The following is an 18215-nucleotide window of genomic DNA, read 5'->3' as shown; positions in this document are numbered from 1 at the left end:
ATCTGCCATTTGCACTACAGCTACAGAGGCGTGCTGCTCAATAGAAATTACTATTTCAGTGATGATTGGCAGTATGAATTACAACCCCGACTATCCCACAGGTCCTCCCTTGCTGGCAGGAGGAAGGCGGGTGGCACATGGTTGGATACATTACCAAAATTTTGGCAAAGACAGCGTGTAAGACTTGTGAGAGAGCCCTCAACGGAGAAAACACAAGCAGCTGATTACAGGTTGATCATTTACAAAACACTTTGTGTCAGCATGAGTTGCAGCTCAAAAAGTGAGTCTACTTGGAATTAGGGTGGAAGTCATTATCCAAAACACTGTCATGAAGAAGATACAGTAATTCAGACCTTGGTTCTAAACATATTTTTCTTACCTCATTCCCTGTTGACATGACTGCGACCACTGGGAACTTGTTAACTTCTACTTCGGTTACTCCAACAGTTGCTAAGAGACCAATCTCAGATGGACCCATGTGGGTTCCTTTAGCCAGCACACATTCACCTCTTTTAATGTCATGTCCTATAGGTCTGAAAATCATAGCACAGAAAAACACCGAAAGAAAACCAGAATGAGATTGAAGTATCTTTCCTTGATTGGTTCTGCTCCAGGTGAGCAGTGTCCAGGGATGTTCATTAATCAGATTGTCAAAATGTCAGTACTACTTATGGTTAAAAAATGACTATAAAAATCACCAGCTCTTCTATTCCTTACAGAGATATTTTGCTGTTTATAAAGTAGGCTGTTCACAGACCTGATATCTTGGCCTGGTCGAGCCTGCACCAGGATTCGAACTTCTAGTTCTTCAGTGCCCTACAAAAACAAGGAGATCAAATACGGTCAGCTGGGCTATTCAAAGAAGATTAATCAGCTTTAATTTCTCAGAATTCTACACAGCTTACAGTACCCATTACACTGAGTCCTTATGGTTTAAGCATCATCATTGTTCTCCTGATCTGTGTGTCAAGGTTGTAATACAATGTGCGCTAAAACTGAACAGCTTTATAAGAAATTCTCTTTGGTGAGCTCACCAGGGAAGGACCAGCACTGAATACATAGTTTTACCTTCCTTTTTTTATGATCCCTGTGTTTAGGTATCTTTCCTATGTTACATCCTATGTTTGTCTGTTGATCTGGCATACCAAGTGGATTCTCTCTACTCCTCTCAGCCAACTTTATCTGCTCGAACAATTTCAAAGATGGCATATCAAAAAGACCATTATTCTGACAGACAGTATGCCACTACCTCCTCAGAAAGGCAGGAAGAAGCTATGTGCTCCAGCTGTTTCAGGATTTTCATGTAGATTCCTGTAGTGGCAACTCCTACTTGAGAGCTTTGTACAAATCAGAAAGAGGCTTATTCATCATCCTTATTTATTGTGAACAAGAGACAGTGGCCTGAAAAGTTTTATGCTGACTTTAAAATTTGTGTTTACTCCTTCACAATTTCAATGGTTTGGTGATTCATTCAATGCCAATAAATGGCACATGACCTATATTGTTAATATTTAATTTCTAAGCCTTGCAAATGGGTTGATGATATGTACACTCAGCTTTGAGATAGCGCCAGCCTGTCAGTACCACTAAATCTACACTTACTTAGACTGAAACAGATTTTGGTTTTACATTATCATGTAGTGCTTCATACTTTAAGTACCTCAAAGTTGTAAATCAGACACTAACATTACAAGACAAACAAGGCATGTCGTTATCTTTTGGAATTTTTACAGGACCTGTTGTACAGGACTCTGGGACTTGTCTCTTTTCTTAAAGGTGATATGGACCGCGTCTTCTGAGTTCAAACTAAGTGCTTTAAACTAAAGGCCCCAAAGTTAAAGTTAATGAACGTGTGGTTACAGATTGTGATTCTATTTAATTACTGTGAAAATGGATACATTTAAACCCCTGAAGACCAGTAAATGAATAAGAAAAATATCAACCTTGAAAAATCTGATTTCTTACTTTATCACGGTATTTTCAAAATACGCTTTTAATGCAAATTCTATTTCTTTTATACCTGTTCCTATTGTATAAGAGAAGAGACTATTTTTGGCTGCTAGTGTCCAAAATGGGTGTGCTGGTGTCCAGGATGTCCCTTTAACTCCCTAACTGAAGCTGTAAAAGACACTTTAGGCTTGTGATGAAAATCTGGGCCAACGTTAGGCTAAAAATTATTTTATTTTTATGATGCTCTGGGCATGGTTGGCCAGTCATGAAGATTTGAGTTTTCCTTATCTTTGATAACATTTAAGATAGCTAGGAAGCTTCTAGGGAATCAAGAGGAGTGCCAATGATACATTTGAGTAATAGAAAAGGTCCTATTTAGGACTCCTGGTTTATGGGAAACAAACAAAAAAAAAAGGCTTTTGAAGACAGTAGTAATCCCAGGTTTGAAAAGCACTGTGGAAAGTGTAACTGTGGACCACACGGTGATGTGCAGAGATTGTTATTTATGGAACTGATGGATATCCCAGAATGCTTTAGGAATACAAGATAATTCAAGGTGGCTAGAGGTCGGGCTTGTAGGGAGATATGGCGTTATGCTGAGAACATCTTCCATTTAGTGTGTATCAGGCAGCATTCTTCTTGCTGTGTATTAATATATTTTGAACTATGTCTGAATGGTTTACTCTGATGGTTGTTAAAAGCCAGCATCAATACTGATATAGTGATGCTCAGTCTTGATGTAGGATCTAATTCTTGTTTTGGTTGATCACATTGGCCTCCTTTTTCCTACAAGGTGACACAAAAACTCAAAATGAAAAGGCTGTAGACATGTTTTTGCAAGGATCTTTCTAAATGGTTGTACATTTGGCAAGCTGATGAGAATTTTTCTTCCTGCTGGATAGATGTAATTCCTTTCAGGCCTGTGAATTCTACAGTCGTTTGGGGAATGCTTGCTGTGATATTTAAGTACTGCTACCACAACTAGAGGTCAAGGAGCTCCTTTTAAAAGTACTCTCTGTCTTTTCAGAAGAACATTTTTCAGATGCTAGAGATTTCATTTCAGTTAAATCCCAGCCCTGAAGGAGTTCTTAACACTAAACAGAAAAATATTCTTGAAAAATGTAGAGTAGTCATATTTTTTCTGTGGTATTTTGCAGCATCTGTAAGGTAGAGCCCTAATATGATTTATAGGTATGCTGGAAAATCTGTTCAAATTAAACAGAGTTAAGACCATGTTCTGGGGGAATATGCACCTTGTCCATTTCCTCATTTTCAGAGGTCTTAAATTCAGTAATTAGCTCATTTTAAAGGAGTACAGAAGTCTATTGAAGAAACTTAGTTATGATTTAAAAAAATTTGGGGGGGCACTTACTTCCCCTGTTACATAATAAACCCCCTTATTCTAAATACATGTATTTATTGTAAGGTATGTGCACAAGACACATTCTCCAAAATCCATCAAATTCACCTTTGCTGAAATGAGACCAACTCTGATAATACAGAATAATCTTCATAGCATAGTTCAAAGTTCCAAGTCATCCCATGGATTTTGCAGCACTTAAGACAGTTCACTCTCCCACAGAAAATCATATTCAGCTTTAATTACATCAGTGGTAATGCTGCACTGCAATATTTCAATGTATTATTCTGGGATCAATATGTACTTTAAGGAAACTTTCCCCCTTCTTACTTGATGAGTTTAGGAGAACTTTTTAAAGTCCTCATCTTGCTGAGTTTCAGGATGATCCTAAAATATAAAGAAGATTGCTCTACTGCTACATGTGAACTCAGTAGAAAAGAAGGGAATATAACGTCTGATTGCCACTACTCTTTATTTTAAAATGTGAATACACTAGGCACTTGAATTGGACTGTAGTTATGGATCTCCAGGAGGCATTTGCCTTTCACTCAACTCACGCTCCCAAATACTTTGGTGTCAGCATTCAACAACTGTGATGAAAAATCAAGTCAAGACTGTGGTACTGTTATCACAGCCTGAAAAAGTGAGTAGAATTGCCACTAGGAGCTGATGAAAAAATCCTCAAACTTCTGAGATTAACAGAAGACCTTTTCTGTAGGACTATCTTTCATATTTACAGTATTGTATCATGAGCCATTTTCTGCTGCACACAAAAGAAAAATGAGCTTTAACTTGTGACTCACATCATCCGATTCCCTGATGAGCTCTGTATCTTCCACTTGCACCACTGCATCAGCACCACATGGAATTGGAGCACCGGTTGTAACACGCATTACCTGACCAGGCATCACAGTCTGAGTTGGCTGAAAAATAAACAAAAAAATTAATTTACTTTAGAAAAGGAAAATCTCAAACCATTTGAACTTTATGGAAGTAATCTGAAAGACTAAAATTCTTATTTGTGGCATGACTCTTGATATACTGCTAGTGATATCAACTGGTATAAACTTTAATGTCTTTTAAGATCATTAGGTCATTGCTTCAGATCTGGCTTTTTCATACGGTCACATATTAGGTGGCTTCAGATTTTTGCCCTTAGATTTCTATCACAAGAATAACTTTCAGAAGAAGCAGTATGCTGATACTCTGGTTGGCTCAGGAAAATAACTGTCTCAGAAATATAAAAGTTAGATGGTGACCTTCTAGAAAGTTACATGAACAAAAATATAGTCATTCTCTGTACATAAATATTTTTGCAGAGTACTCCAGTCCCCAGGGTTGAAATTGCTTTGCTTTGGTTTGGTTGGTTGGTTTTGTTTTACCAGCACGCTACGCAGCAGCTTGTAAGTAAAGTAATGTAACCAGCTCCTTCATTTCTAAGCAGACTTCCTCATACTGACAGACAGCTCAACACTAGTTCCCATAGAATATCTACCTTTGTGAGGGTCAGTTTAGCAAAGCCTAAAATTGATAATATTCTACACTTACGTAAAGTCACAGTACACCACAAAGTTTCAGCAGAAGCGATGCAAAGAATAGAAAAATATCAGAACAACATGATAAAATAACGGATGTGGTTTTAATAAAATTTCTCACCAGGCAGCCTATTTTAACACACATTTTTCAAAATCCAGACTGAAATTGTAATTTGACCATAACTGCTTAAGAAATAAGTAACTAAAAGAAAAACCTTTCTAATAAAATGCAACTAAAAGAAGCTGGCATGATGACTGAGATTTCATTGCTGGAATATGGGTGCTTGCTCCTCTCAGCATTTCAGGAAGCCAAAGTTATTTAGGCTTTACTGTTATTAGTGAACACAGATCTACACAGCTGTCATCAGACCAACATATCCTGTATGTGTCACACGTACAATTCATGTGCAGATTGACTTTATATTCCATATGCAGCATTGGACTATGCCCTGGACTTAAAACACTAGATCAGGCTGCCCAGGGAAGTGGTGGAGTCCCCATCCCTGGAGGTATTTAAAAGCCGGGCAGACAAGGTGCTTAGGGACATGGTTTAGTGGTGGGATGGCAGGGTTAGTTTAATGGTTGGACTTGATGATCTTAAAGGTCTTTTCCAACCTAAATGATTCCATGATTCTATGACTTCTCAGACTGCGATTAGCACATATTTGATAGCAACCCCCAGACCTGCAAGGGGTACTGCCCAAGCACTGTCGCCTGCTCCTGCTCAGCTCTCATTTACTCCCTGACTTTTGACAGGAGGCTGTTGAACATCTGCAAATTCTAGACTGATGGCCAACGTTTCAGCTGAGCAAAGCTGTGTTTACCTTGCCCGTTCTTCTGGTCCACTTCAGTGCTGTCACAACCTCTGAAATGTAAGTATTACTTTGAAATGTGTGTATTTCAAAGGTTGCTCACTGGGATAGAAGCCCTAGGGAGGGGCTGGAAATGGTTTGTACCTGGTTTAGCACAGTATCACAGTGACCTACGTACCCCAAGAAACAACTGAGCCTGAAGCTGATTGAATCCTGACCCTTTTCTAAGGGTTACGGAAATCTAACATCCTTTGAGAAGAACATAAATAAAAGGCTAAAATAAACTAAAAAAAAAAAAAGAACACACTTGCCATATGTCATGGTTAGTGTGTTTTTAGGGCAAGATTCATCTTACCCTAAAGTAGGTATCTAAAACAGATGACATACAAATAGTATTTCTTTAAATGGTATTTATTTCTTACCATTGACTATGCAAGGAGCCGTGGATGAACAGTTGAGATGCTACCATTTATACTGAAGATGCTTATAAGTGAAAATAATTTTGTCTAGTGTGTTATTTTGATTTTTATGAAAAAAAATATTGCAAAAGGCAAAGCTTATGGGACCTCTCTTGCATATTGTTGTAGATATAGCCTACAGGCACCTTACAAATAGGTAATATTGTTTTGAACTTACTGAATTATTGATGTCTTTAGTGACAATTTTCAGAGGAAAAATGATTTGCATAAAAAAATTCTCCCATTTAAAATGTGTTTTTTGGTCCTCAAGAACCACAAAGAACATAAAATGTCTAGAACTCTGCCAGAAATCAGTGTCTATGGTGATAAAATGCTCTGTAACTATCCATGCCTTTGGAGTTTATTACTAGATGAGTTAATTTTTTGAGGTGTAATGATGTGAAACATTTAAATAAATTTATACAATAACAATCGCTTTTAGAATTGGTTGCTCATATATTTAATTTCTTTTTTGTCCTTTGAGAATTTGATCAGATTAACTTTATGAACAAAAGTCAACCATCAGATTTGTGTGTGAATCTCCAGGGCTGTGTTCTTCTGTGCTAGAGACTATGAAGATAAAGAAATTATTCCTTCTCAGAAAGCATACTAATGTACAACAATTTCACAGAAACTCTTTTGAAGGCCTTTGAGATCTCACACTTACTAGGAAAAGGACAGTACTGGGTTCTGTCCTTTGCCTTCATCATCAATAATCTATTTAATGTTAGTCACTGAATAAAACCCAGAAATAATCTATCGAGCACAGCCCCCATCTCAGGCATTTTCTCTTGCACATGATTACACCTGTCCTGCCTGATTTACAATGACCCATGCTCCTTTCTGTAAAAAGGCCCAAGTTAATGGAAAGGTGAAAAATGTCTGTTTTCCATGCTATATTACAGCTGGTTAGTCACAGGGCTTCTTACAAACGTCTTTAGAAAGTCTTCCAGGAAATGCTAAGCTCCAGCTATGCAAGTCTATAGGAAGAAAATCATTGCTCCCCATGGTTGAGTTTTTCACACAGAGGCCATGTGGATGGCTCGTGACGAGTACTCTCCGATGTGCCCTAACCTCCCCAAAGCAGGATAGTGTCTGAAAGTTTTCCTCAATACAAAATAAAAAGTGATTGTTAACATAAACATGACCATCTGGAGATGGAAATCACAAAATGCACAATTTACAAATAGATACAGAAATGTCCAAGTTGGCTATATGGCCTCTCTGCAATTCTCAGTCCCATTTTCTTTCTCTCTGTGTAGCATTTACATATCTTTTTCCCCTACAGGAGAAGCCAAATCTAAACCTATTTTGAACTCCCTGCTGTGAATCATTCTGTTAATTGGTCTGTAACATGAAAAGCAGAATGTTGCTGCTGAGAGTGACTGAAGGGTGAAATGAGACTGAGGAGCCTTCCAAGGCTATAAATAATTTCCTGCGAAGGAGATGAACCTGAAGATGTGTTGGCCCAAGAAAAAAAACTTTGACCAATTATTCAGAGGTCAACAGCCTCATTTTTCTAACTCGCCACTGGTATTTCCACCTATTTCTCCTCCCACCCAATTTTGTTCCTTGCCAGAGATGTTTCCCATTCCCATTAATCTGGGAGACAGACTGTCCCTGCAGAGAGACATTTGTGAGCTCTTGAATTTTGCAGGAGGGAAGCAAGCTCCCATTTGCCCTTTTATCCTTTGTACAAACCTGCTGACCTGATTAGGGCACTGAAACCCTTTAGACCTATGGGCAGTCCTCCACATTAGGCACAGCTTCAACAGTTTTTAAGCTGTTTTTAAGCACCACTCTGCTGTGATATTTTTTAACTGGCAAAATGATAATATTGATGACAGGTGAATAATGACAGGAGTGATAATTCAGCAGGTTGTTCTGCTGGTTTTTGCTATTTTACAGTGACCATAAAAATGGTTGTAGAAATAGTTGTCAGTCTTTTGGATTCTGGACCAATGCTTGAAAATGCAAACAGAAGGGCTAAAAATCCAAGGCAGGTGAAATTCATTAGTTTATTTTTTTTAGTATTTAAAGTAATTTTACATATTTTGTATAACAGATTCATTAATCTAAGATCACGTGAATATTAGTATTGGGAAGACGTCTATTATAGCAAAGTATAATTCATGATGATTGATGGGAACTACAACAAAAATTATTTTCATAGTTCTCTATCTATCATGATTAGCCATATTAAATGTCTATTATACATTTAGAGGCAGTTCAACTCAATTTAAAAAAAAAAGGATCAATCCTGCAACTGGTAATACTTTTAGAACTTGAAACAACTTTTGAAATGCATCTATTTTATTTGAGACTTTTTTGTTTAGCAATCAAAATAGCCACACTGTAAAATCCTCATTAAAACCGGTCAATCCTTTGCTCTGCCTGTTATTTATCCCATTTCTGCATCATTTCACATACAATATACAGAATTATAAACTGGGACTTCAAATAGCTGGAGAAACATTTTTGGATTAAACCATGCTCTCCTGAAAAGAAGGTACAATGTACAATTAAATTGACAGAATAATAAAAGTGTTTGAACAAAACTGATTTTTTCCTATCAATCACCCTTGTATTAGTACAGGAACATTATGAAATGTACTCTTGAATTTGAGAGCAAATCCCAAATAGTGTCTATCCATGAATATTTATAGAGCACAGCAGGTCGTGAATGGGTGCTGCCCTGACTTGCTCTTAAACTCAATGCACGTAACTGCTAAAGTGCACAAACACTCTTTTCATTTAACAAATAGAAAAGGAGTGATACTGCAAACTAGGCTACCACCAGGCTTCCTCAAGATTGCACTGGTCATTACCTACCTTTGAAGGCTTCATACAAAATTCTTACACTTTGCTTTGCAGTTATCAGTATGAAATATGCAAGCAGCTTGTGGGAACAGTTACTGGGCTGACGTGCCTTTTAAAATCTGTTGGCAAGAAGGAGTTAATTCTTGCTTTTCTCTGTTTATGAATTGTAATGCCACTAGAAACCTTACGTCCTCTAACATTGTACCAGGGCAGAACATTGCTGTATGCACTCCTATTGGACATGTCAGCGCAATGCTCTGAAGTATTTTGGGATATCCTTGTTAGTTCCTTACGTAACCGTACGACCTCGCTTTCTGTAATCATGTCCCAAGGCACATAGCAGGATGCTAGGTACAGCTGTGTCCTACTTCATGCCACCTCCCAAGAATATTGAGTTTTGGAGCACTAGCAAGGCTTGTAAAAATACAAAGCAATATCTTACGAAAGAAAAATACATTACAAAAAAAAAGAGAAAAGAAATTGTGCTCACCTGCTCACCAGCCTGGGATTCCCCTATGATGAATCGATCTCCTGGGCCATCAGCAGCTGTTAAGATGGACAATACAAATGGTAAAGGCTGAACCAAAACAAATGATGGCATTAGAAATTAAGAACAGGAGAACCAAAGAATGATCTAAGATTCAGTTCTTCACTGTCAGCATGACAAAGGTTATAGAAGTATTGCAAACATTTTACATCTTAGGTCCTTTTAAGTTGTCTTTATTATTTTGAAAATTACAGGTTCTATAGTACTTTTAACTGAATTTTTTTTGGCAATATGCGATCAAGTAAAAGGAGACTAGGAGGAATTACATTAATAACAAAGATTTAAGAGTGTGAGATTATTCTTTTAAAAATGTCCACTGTGAGCAAATCTTTTTTCATGTGGACCTAACACAGGAATCACATATTTTGTAAGTGTATGATGTATCTTTTTTTCTAGACAGTGATGGAATACTGACATTTCTAGATTCTACCTCTGCCTTTGGAGGAAAACGTGGACAAGTGCAGTGGTTATAGACTGTGTAGATGACCATACAGGTCTGGTGTTTTCTGAAGAGAGCTAGGACTAAGATAATGCAACTTGGATGGCCACATTAGAAGTCCGGGTTCTGTTCCTTTTTGTAATTTTAGGAGGTAGAACTGAACTAGTTACCTCATACCTTTCACTGAAGCCATTCTGAAAATTAAAAGTCAGACACCATTGACTGAACAAACTGAAAGTCTCCAGGACTTCTAATTTAGCCAAATCTGTATTTTTACAGGGACAACAAAGGCACCATTTTAATGAACTTCAAGCTTCTCACTGCCTCAAAGGCCTTTTGGCAAGTTGCAATAGTGGTACTATAGGCTCTATCATGGTGTAAAGCATGTATGGGGCACAAGCAACTATGCCTGTCCGAGCACAGTGGGCACGCTGTCAAGAGTGTTCAGACAATCTGGGTTCATGCAATCACATTTAAATATGTCTTTTTGTTAATTTTAAATCTGTAACTGCGAAAAGTTGATTTCCCAGAGATTAAGTCTAATCAGTGACAACCTTTATCTTAATACCTTCTGCTTTATTTCAAAAGCCCTGAATAAACAGCTAGATAACCTTATTGTATTGAGAAGAATCGCTTTCAGGAAGGATGCCCATTCAGTCCGTATAATGATTTATCACATTTGTATGCATACATCAGCTGCAACTCTGCAGATGATGATCTATGGGACTTAGTCATGTTTGAAGACTAATGACTAACTTAACTTTAAAAGCCTATCAAACAGCCTAATCTATGAGCTTTAGAACAAACTCTAAAATAAGAAAGTGGAAAAGGACTCTTCAACTACTTGTCTTTGAATAATGCATATAATGCTACTGAATACAGTTGTCAGACCTTCGATAAAAAAATGCACTGGGACGATCCAGCAAAACAAGAGAAAAAAATCTCTAAGAGCTACATTATAAATCTGGTAAAATGCTACTGAATTAGATTTTATTGCCCCATTAATGAAGATATGGAGACAAAGTTCATGGGTGATGTAGAACTGATATAGTTTGAAAAAAGTGGGCAAAGTTTTGGGCAGCGAGGTTTATGTGACTGAAAGCTAATCCTTTATTTTTTTTTAAAAAACATCCATTGATGTAGTCAATATTATTTCTGCCTACAAGCTTTGTTTCTCATATCCTGAGATAACAGGTCTACAAGATCAGTAAGAGTAGAATAAACCAGACAGAATAGAACAGAATAGAATAGAGTATTTCATTTGTAGGGGACCTACAACAATCATCTAGTTCAACTGCCTGACCACTTCAGGGCTGACCAAAAGTTAAAATATGTTATTAAGGGGATTGTCCAAATGCCTCTTAAACACCTGACAGGCTCATGGCATCGACCACCTCTCTAGGAAGCCTGTCTCAGTATTTGACCACCCTCCTGGTAAAGAGCTGCTTCCTAATGCCCAGTCTGCATCTCCCCTGGCACAGCTTTAAACCATTCCCATGTGTCCTGTCACTGGATTCCTGGGAGAAGAGGTCAGTACGTCCCTCTCCACCTCCCCTCCTCTGGAAGCTGTAGAGAGCAATGAGGTTTCCCCTCAGCCTCCTTTTCTCCAAGCTAGACAAACCCAAAGTCCTTAGCCACCCCTCACAGGACATTCCTTCCAACACTTCCACCAGCTTTGGTGCCCTGCTCTGGATGCATTCAGGTACCTTACTGTTACTCTATTTGAATCCACCACCAAAATAAGGGTCTCGCGTGTTGGTTCTGACAAGTTGTTGAAGTTGTTCATGATGCTGCTGCTCATTCTGCATGTTTACTGAGATTGTACTTGTGCCTTCCCTTACTTGCGGCAATCAGATTGCGAGACAGCATTTGCTTGAGCCCAAGGCCCTTGTCAGTCAGCGTTCTACTCAGAGCCTCCCCTCTCAGCTTTTCTCAGTGTTATATTACCTGTATTTCTCTGGCTACATCTGCACTCCCTTGCTGCTATTAGTGATCATTTTGGTCTGCCTGTCTCACACACATGGAGGTGACAGACAGCTGCAGTCAAACTCGTCTTGTAGACTTGGAATTTTATTTTTATATCAAATCCACGGGGAAGCTATTGGACTACATCCATTGCCTGGGTTTGCAGACAGCCTATTTTGTGGACAGTTGCTTTCCATTGTTTCACCTGCCAGTAACAAAAAAGATATTTTGAAGTCCCTAGAAGAAAGTTGGCTATTGTGCCCAAATCTGAACATGGTGTTACAGATGATTCAACCCCTACCACAATGAAATCACTACTTGTATAATGTTCAATCATACATATTTTAGTTCTCCTTCATAGCTATCTGAAGCGACTATCATTAGTCTTACTTTACAAAGGGAAAAACTCATGTATAGAGAAGCACCTTGCTCAAAATCACGCAGCCCCTACTGGCAAAGCAGAGGATGGATTCAGTTCTCCTGGGAAACCACTCACTCCTTGCTCCGCAAAGTCACACTACTGATTTTATTTATATACAACAACTGCAGTATTTTCAAAGTAAAAATGAGTTTTTCTTTTGAGGTGCCTCCATAAGAGTACATTCTGATATGTATTTTTGAAAATTCTCTAATGCAACCATAAAGTAATTTGCAAATAGGAACCTGGATCTGCGAAAGTTCAACAAAGTAACAGATACGTAAGAAATTCCTGATTAAATCAACAACAGAGGAATAGAAGAAGAATCTGTCATTCAGAAACAGATGTTCTATTACTCTCCTGAATTCTATATGTTTCCAAGAAACTCACTAGCAACACAGGTGCATGTCTATGAGCACATATGGATGTACATTGCTCATGTATATAGGCATCCACTTAAAAAATCTGAATTCAACTTTACGGTCTTCCTTCAAGACAGCTGTATGCTATGTCACCGTGACTTCAGCAATGGTCTGAATCAAATCTCAACCAAAATAACAATTGCTGGATCCAAAATAGGTGAACTAACATTTTATAAAGTGGTTTTACAGACATTATACCACATGTCTACAAAGTGAGTGTTTACCTCTGACAGCGTAGCCGTCTTTTACTGATGCTGGAAATGGTGGTAGGTTATCTTTTGCATATACATCTTGAGCAAGGACTCGGCCCATTCCGTCTAGAAAAGAGAAAAGAGAAAAGACCATGCTCCATGTCATTACAGCTAGCGAAAGGGAAAAAAACAGTGAACAGCAGTGTGCTCTGATGGATGAAATGTATGTGTACGTGACATGAATAGATCTCTCAGGTTTTTGATTTCTGCCTCTAGATAAATGAAAAAAGACTGGAGTCTGAAAGTACTGATGGAAGATTTGGTCAGCAAGTCTGTGTTCCTGGTTAGGGTGAAATTGTTGATGGTAGATCTGAATGCCAAGTGTCCAATCCCATACAGGATCAGACAGAAAAAACCAAGTATTTGTTTCTTCAGGACAAGTTTTTCTCCTGAAATCTCTTAAAAATATATACATTCCTGTATTTCAATTAAAAAAAAAAAAAAAGGTTTTATTTTTAAAAAACTTTTAAAATAACATTTCAAAAGTTATTCCTGTGTGCAAAAGGTGAGAGTTGACGAATTGAGCCCAGAGGACTCAACATAAACAGTAATGATGGACAAGTTTCCATAAATTGACAAAGAAGTTTTGAAATAGATTCATTTTGCCTAATTGCTGAGAGCATTTCTGCTTAATGGAGGGTGAGTGCACATAAGTGTCAGGATTATTTATGTAAATGTACGGTCTTATAGTTCTAAATATTTTAATAGCTGTTTCAAACATACCCTTTCCCTTCACTTAGCAGCTGTGACTGATGAGTTGTAATTTGGCTCTGCCTTCCTGTAGAGACTGATATGAATTACTTCACCCTCAGTCAAGTGTGCACTACTTGTTTGCTTTTATGGTGCCAGCAAGAGGGTTTTTTAATATGATGTGGAACAGCGTGGAAAATACGTCTCTTACCCCTTCATAGAGTGGGAGAATGAGAAAGAAGATTTATTACATGTGTGATTAGATGGACTGGGAAGGAGCACGTGGGTCAGAACTACTGAGATTGGCTCGGTTCCAGTATGTCTAAGTAGAAGAAGGGAAGCTCATCTCAAATGGAGGCCACCGCTCGTAGGAGTGCGTTGTGGCACAGGAAGGCAACATCCAGCTGAAGGTATGAAGGAATGAGAGGATGCATAAATACTTCTGCCAGGAGAATTCGCATGGATATGTACTTTATAGATTATGATCTTTCAGAGATGCCAAAGAAGAGAGACATACATAAAGTGTGTTTCTTGTTTTACAGACAGGGCAATCGATGTGGTTCTGGATTTGTTGGGAAGGCAGAAGACCTAACATTGCACACTAAATGGATAGGTTTTGTTAAAAAGTGCATCTGCTTGATTTGAAAATATTCAGCTGCAGTGAAGTGGTATTATAATGGAGATTATATTTTACTTATTAACACAAAGTGATTTAGTCAGTAATTAATTATAATTATAATAACTATAACATCATTGTGCTCACATGCATATGTATCAACTTTCAGCCCGAGGTGAATATTTATGTTGCATTTCTGAAATAGGTATTGCCATGAAAATGCTGATAAAACCTGTTAAAGCAGCTAGAAAACCACCTTTGTGATGGCTATTAATAACGCCTGTGCATCATTGCGTATCACCGTCTGTCATACACAATACAGAAATTATTAGAAAGCTCACAAAAACTTGTACACTTGCACTGAAAAAAAGAACGCAGACGCAGACATGTAAATTATAGCATAGAAAAGGCAGCCACCAAAGGCCTAGTAAAAACACCCTCTGTTCACAGGCACACAAAATCTCATACAAAAGTGATGCTTCTAATTTTAGCAGGCATGTTGTGTCTTCATTTTACTTCTTGTCTGCATGCAAAATCACACCAATTAGAGCAAAGTTGAACAGCATGTTCCTGGCATTCTGCCATGCAATATTTGAAGGGAATAAATGGCCAGCCAGTAGCGGGAATGAATTTCATTATGGGGAGAAAAATGTAAGAATTATTTGCTGAAGCCTTAGGCATTGAAAATGAAGCAAATCAGCAACTAAAAGACAATGTGAAGTACCTCTGTACTCTCCTTTATTTGAGCAATTACTTTAGAAATACACTGTTTGACCTTATTTTGATTAATTGTAATTCAAAAAAGATGTTCTGAAATATTTTAATGTCATCAAACTGCCCCTTGTGATGCCCATAGCTTTCCGAGTCTAGCACAAAACGGAGAATTACATTAAACTCACTTTTCAAATTTGGGTATTTTCTAAAGCTTAGCTGGTGAAACTGGTACAGTTCTGTGAAGAATTTTGATTTCTCAGGATATCAGTACTGCGATAAAGCAGTGAGACAGGTATCATACTAGAGCTGATGCATTTGCTCCCTTTTTTTATATATTGCCCTGGTAGCACTGCCAGTATGATACGGAAAGGCAATACTACCAAATTAATCAGCTAGTTCAAAACAAATAAGCAGTGGAAAAAAATGTCCAAGCTCTACAGAAGTTACAGGGCTCTTGGACTAGATCAGAAAAACTGTCCCGTTCTGAGGCTTAAGACCATGAAGCATGGATTGCCTCAGCTTTGTACTTTTAGTATCAATTAAACTTCTGCCTCTTCTTAGTTTCAGAAGAATGATCATTATCAAGCTGTCTAAAAACATCACCTTATATACCCATGGAGCAATATTCAGGTAACTGCATTTAGCCAGAATAAAAGGCTAATTGGGGGCTTCATTGATGACGGAAGGTAGCAGATAGTCTTCAGGTGCCTTTGGTTTATGGCACTTCTGTAAAATGTTTTAGGACTGTCCATTTTTTTTTTTTTTAACATGGAAGAGGCTAAATGATCTATACAGGCATGGAGCAATACACTTACCAATGTGAAAGTCATGTTTCAAAAGATAACATGTTAGGAGAGAATAGATTTGAGACACTACAGCATGCCTTGACTTAATAGAGAATAAAGTCAGGCCTGTACTGGCTACTTGCACAGAGTAGCATTCAGCAGCTTTATTTATGAGGATGAAGGCTATGTAAATATGTTTAGTAATCTAAATAAATCAGGCTAAAATTAATTAGGTAATTTGTTAATGAAATAAATCCTAGAACTTTAAACATTTCACTTTCCTTACAGAGAAATTGTGCTCCTGAAAGATAATTTTCAGGAGCTCAGCAAGACACAAAATGACAAATAACACAAACACGGCACAATGGTGCTTTTCTGAATACAGTTAGTTAGGATTCAGACCTCCAGGACCTTTTTATTATCTCCTGAAATTACAAGTATATTAATTGAAAAATAAGTGAATATGTAACTAAATAAAAAACTGGTTCTTAATTCCTTGTATTCTTCAAAATCAACATTTTTTAGCAAACTAGCATATATATGTGTACATGCAGGCACATACACACATATACATATAACATCCCTATACAAAAAAATCCCATATATTTGTCTGTATAAGACTACAGTGATCGCTTAAGAACTTCTGAAAATGAGATTCCATCTTGGAATTTGTATCTGCAGATTAAGAGAATTGAATTTCCAGTATCACAGACACAGATGGGTACTTTAGGATGTCTCCTAAAGGCTCAACCCTGAAATTTCATACTATGCATTAGGAAATCTTGCAGTGCTAAAATAAGTGTATACTTGTTGAAAAAGAAATTGTGAGATGCAATTTTGCACTACAGTGCAAAAATATGAAGGAATATGTCTTTATTAATATTTTTATTGTTGGTACAATTATGTGGATATTAAATCAAGAATAGATCTCTACAGCTGATAATCTTACCGTGTATCTAACTCTTTTATTTTGGCTGGTAGGGAAGAGGGTCATAACTGAAGTGTCTCAACATACTCAGAACATTATTTTTAAAGGAATAACAGTGCCAGGAATAATCATCAATGTTCCAGGCTTAGAATCAGCCCGAATTTGATGTCAGTAATCAGGTAACATGAAGAGCAAAATGAAATATCAACTAAGATATTATAAAGTATACTAGAACACCTTCTCTTACCTTGGCAGCATATTCCCATGTCGTGGAATAAGAACAGAAACAATCAAATTGCCTCTTTGACAAATTAGAGTTTATAAAACACTATAGAGAACATAAGCAGCTAGCTAAGACCAATTACCTTCATTCTGTCTCTGTAAGGACATTTTGAAGAGCACGAAGTCCGAATCGCTCTGTTATTGGTATGGTAACATTATCAGTATTAACACAAAACTGTTACTTAGTCCATATTTTGGATGTTTTTTAATAGTAAAATAAATTACACAGCGAAAGCTTGTCCAAAGCATGTTGCAGCAGAAAATTATATATACTGTGATTTTGTCTGATTTCACCATAGTTCTAGTGAAGAAGTTTACAAATCAGGTATATGAAAAGGCTGCTTCTTACTGTTGATATAAGTATGTCTGCACAAAGACTGCCGTATACATATAACTAGATGGTGATGTTATTGTTATATGTATCAACATACATGTAGCATGTGAGGATTATGCCTAGAAGAATATTTTTAGCTACATTTTATTAACTTCTAGGGAAAATACAGCTCCTGTCCAGAAACACAATGGCAGCAACACAGAAGTGTTGTGAAACAGTATGCAAGTTTTCATCCAGAAATGTAAAAGACAGAAAGATGGAGAAAAATTAAAATAAAGATAAAAGGACAAGACAGTAGGACATATTTATAGAATCAAGGACAAAAAAAAGGAAATAACAGCTTATCAATACTTGTTTTTCCTTATAATCACTACAACCCAAATTCAAGAACTTATTTCTTCACTTAGTTTTGCACTATAGGTTTAAAAAATCAGAACTATTTTTATGCAAAAAAGAATAATAAAGCTACAGAGTACCTTAACGGTACTTTATTTAGCAAAATAAACATATGCTGTGCTTATTTTTCAGGGAGGCACAGGCCAGACTTTTATCCTTTATTTCAGGAGTTCATTGTCACATACATAGCATCTATTTGGACTAAATGTACCTAACACTGAGGCTCATCATATTGTCCACAAAGGGCTGTCTTAGCAGACATTTAACTGACACCTATCCAAAAAGATCTAATGCCTATGCTCAGGCATTCATGCCTTAATGCCTTCTTCTAAACTGCACACCATTATGAAAGTGCAGGGTGGAATAGGCATATTCCTTGTTGATCCAGTAATGGTGCTGTTCTAGATATGCAGCATCTTCTCAGAGATCTGCCTCCTGCTCCCAAGGCACAGGGGAGTGCTGATCTCCACTTGGAGTGACTAAACTCGCAGGT

At 37.4% G+C, this 18215-nt stretch overlaps 1 protein-coding gene across 5 annotated transcripts in view; it reads right to left on the bottom strand.

Moving 5' to 3' along the window:
• GPHN (gephyrin) overlaps positions 1-18215 on the bottom strand; it is a 267856-nt gene that overhangs the window by 32113 nt on the left and 217528 nt on the right. For all 5 annotated transcript variants that reach the window (XM_035889816.1, XM_035889818.1, XM_035889817.1 and 2 more), the window contains 5 exons: positions 12951-13043; positions 9426-9481; positions 4114-4233; positions 758-816; positions 380-533 (listed from right to left, as the gene is read on the bottom strand). In XM_035889816.1, the coding sequence (XP_035745709.1) occupies positions 380-533; positions 758-816; positions 4114-4233; positions 9426-9481; positions 12951-13043 (482 nt within the window). The remainder of the gene's footprint in view (positions 1-379; positions 534-757; positions 817-4113; positions 4234-9425; positions 9482-12950; positions 13044-18215) is intronic.

The sequence above is a fragment of the Egretta garzetta genome, unplaced genomic scaffold (genome assembly GCF_000687185.1).
Source record: "Egretta garzetta isolate BGI_Z169 unplaced genomic scaffold, ASM68718v1 scaffold2, whole genome shotgun sequence".
NCBI lineage: Eukaryota > Metazoa > Chordata > Aves > Pelecaniformes > Ardeidae > Egretta > Egretta garzetta.
This window is presented reverse-complemented; position numbering and strand designations above follow the sequence as displayed.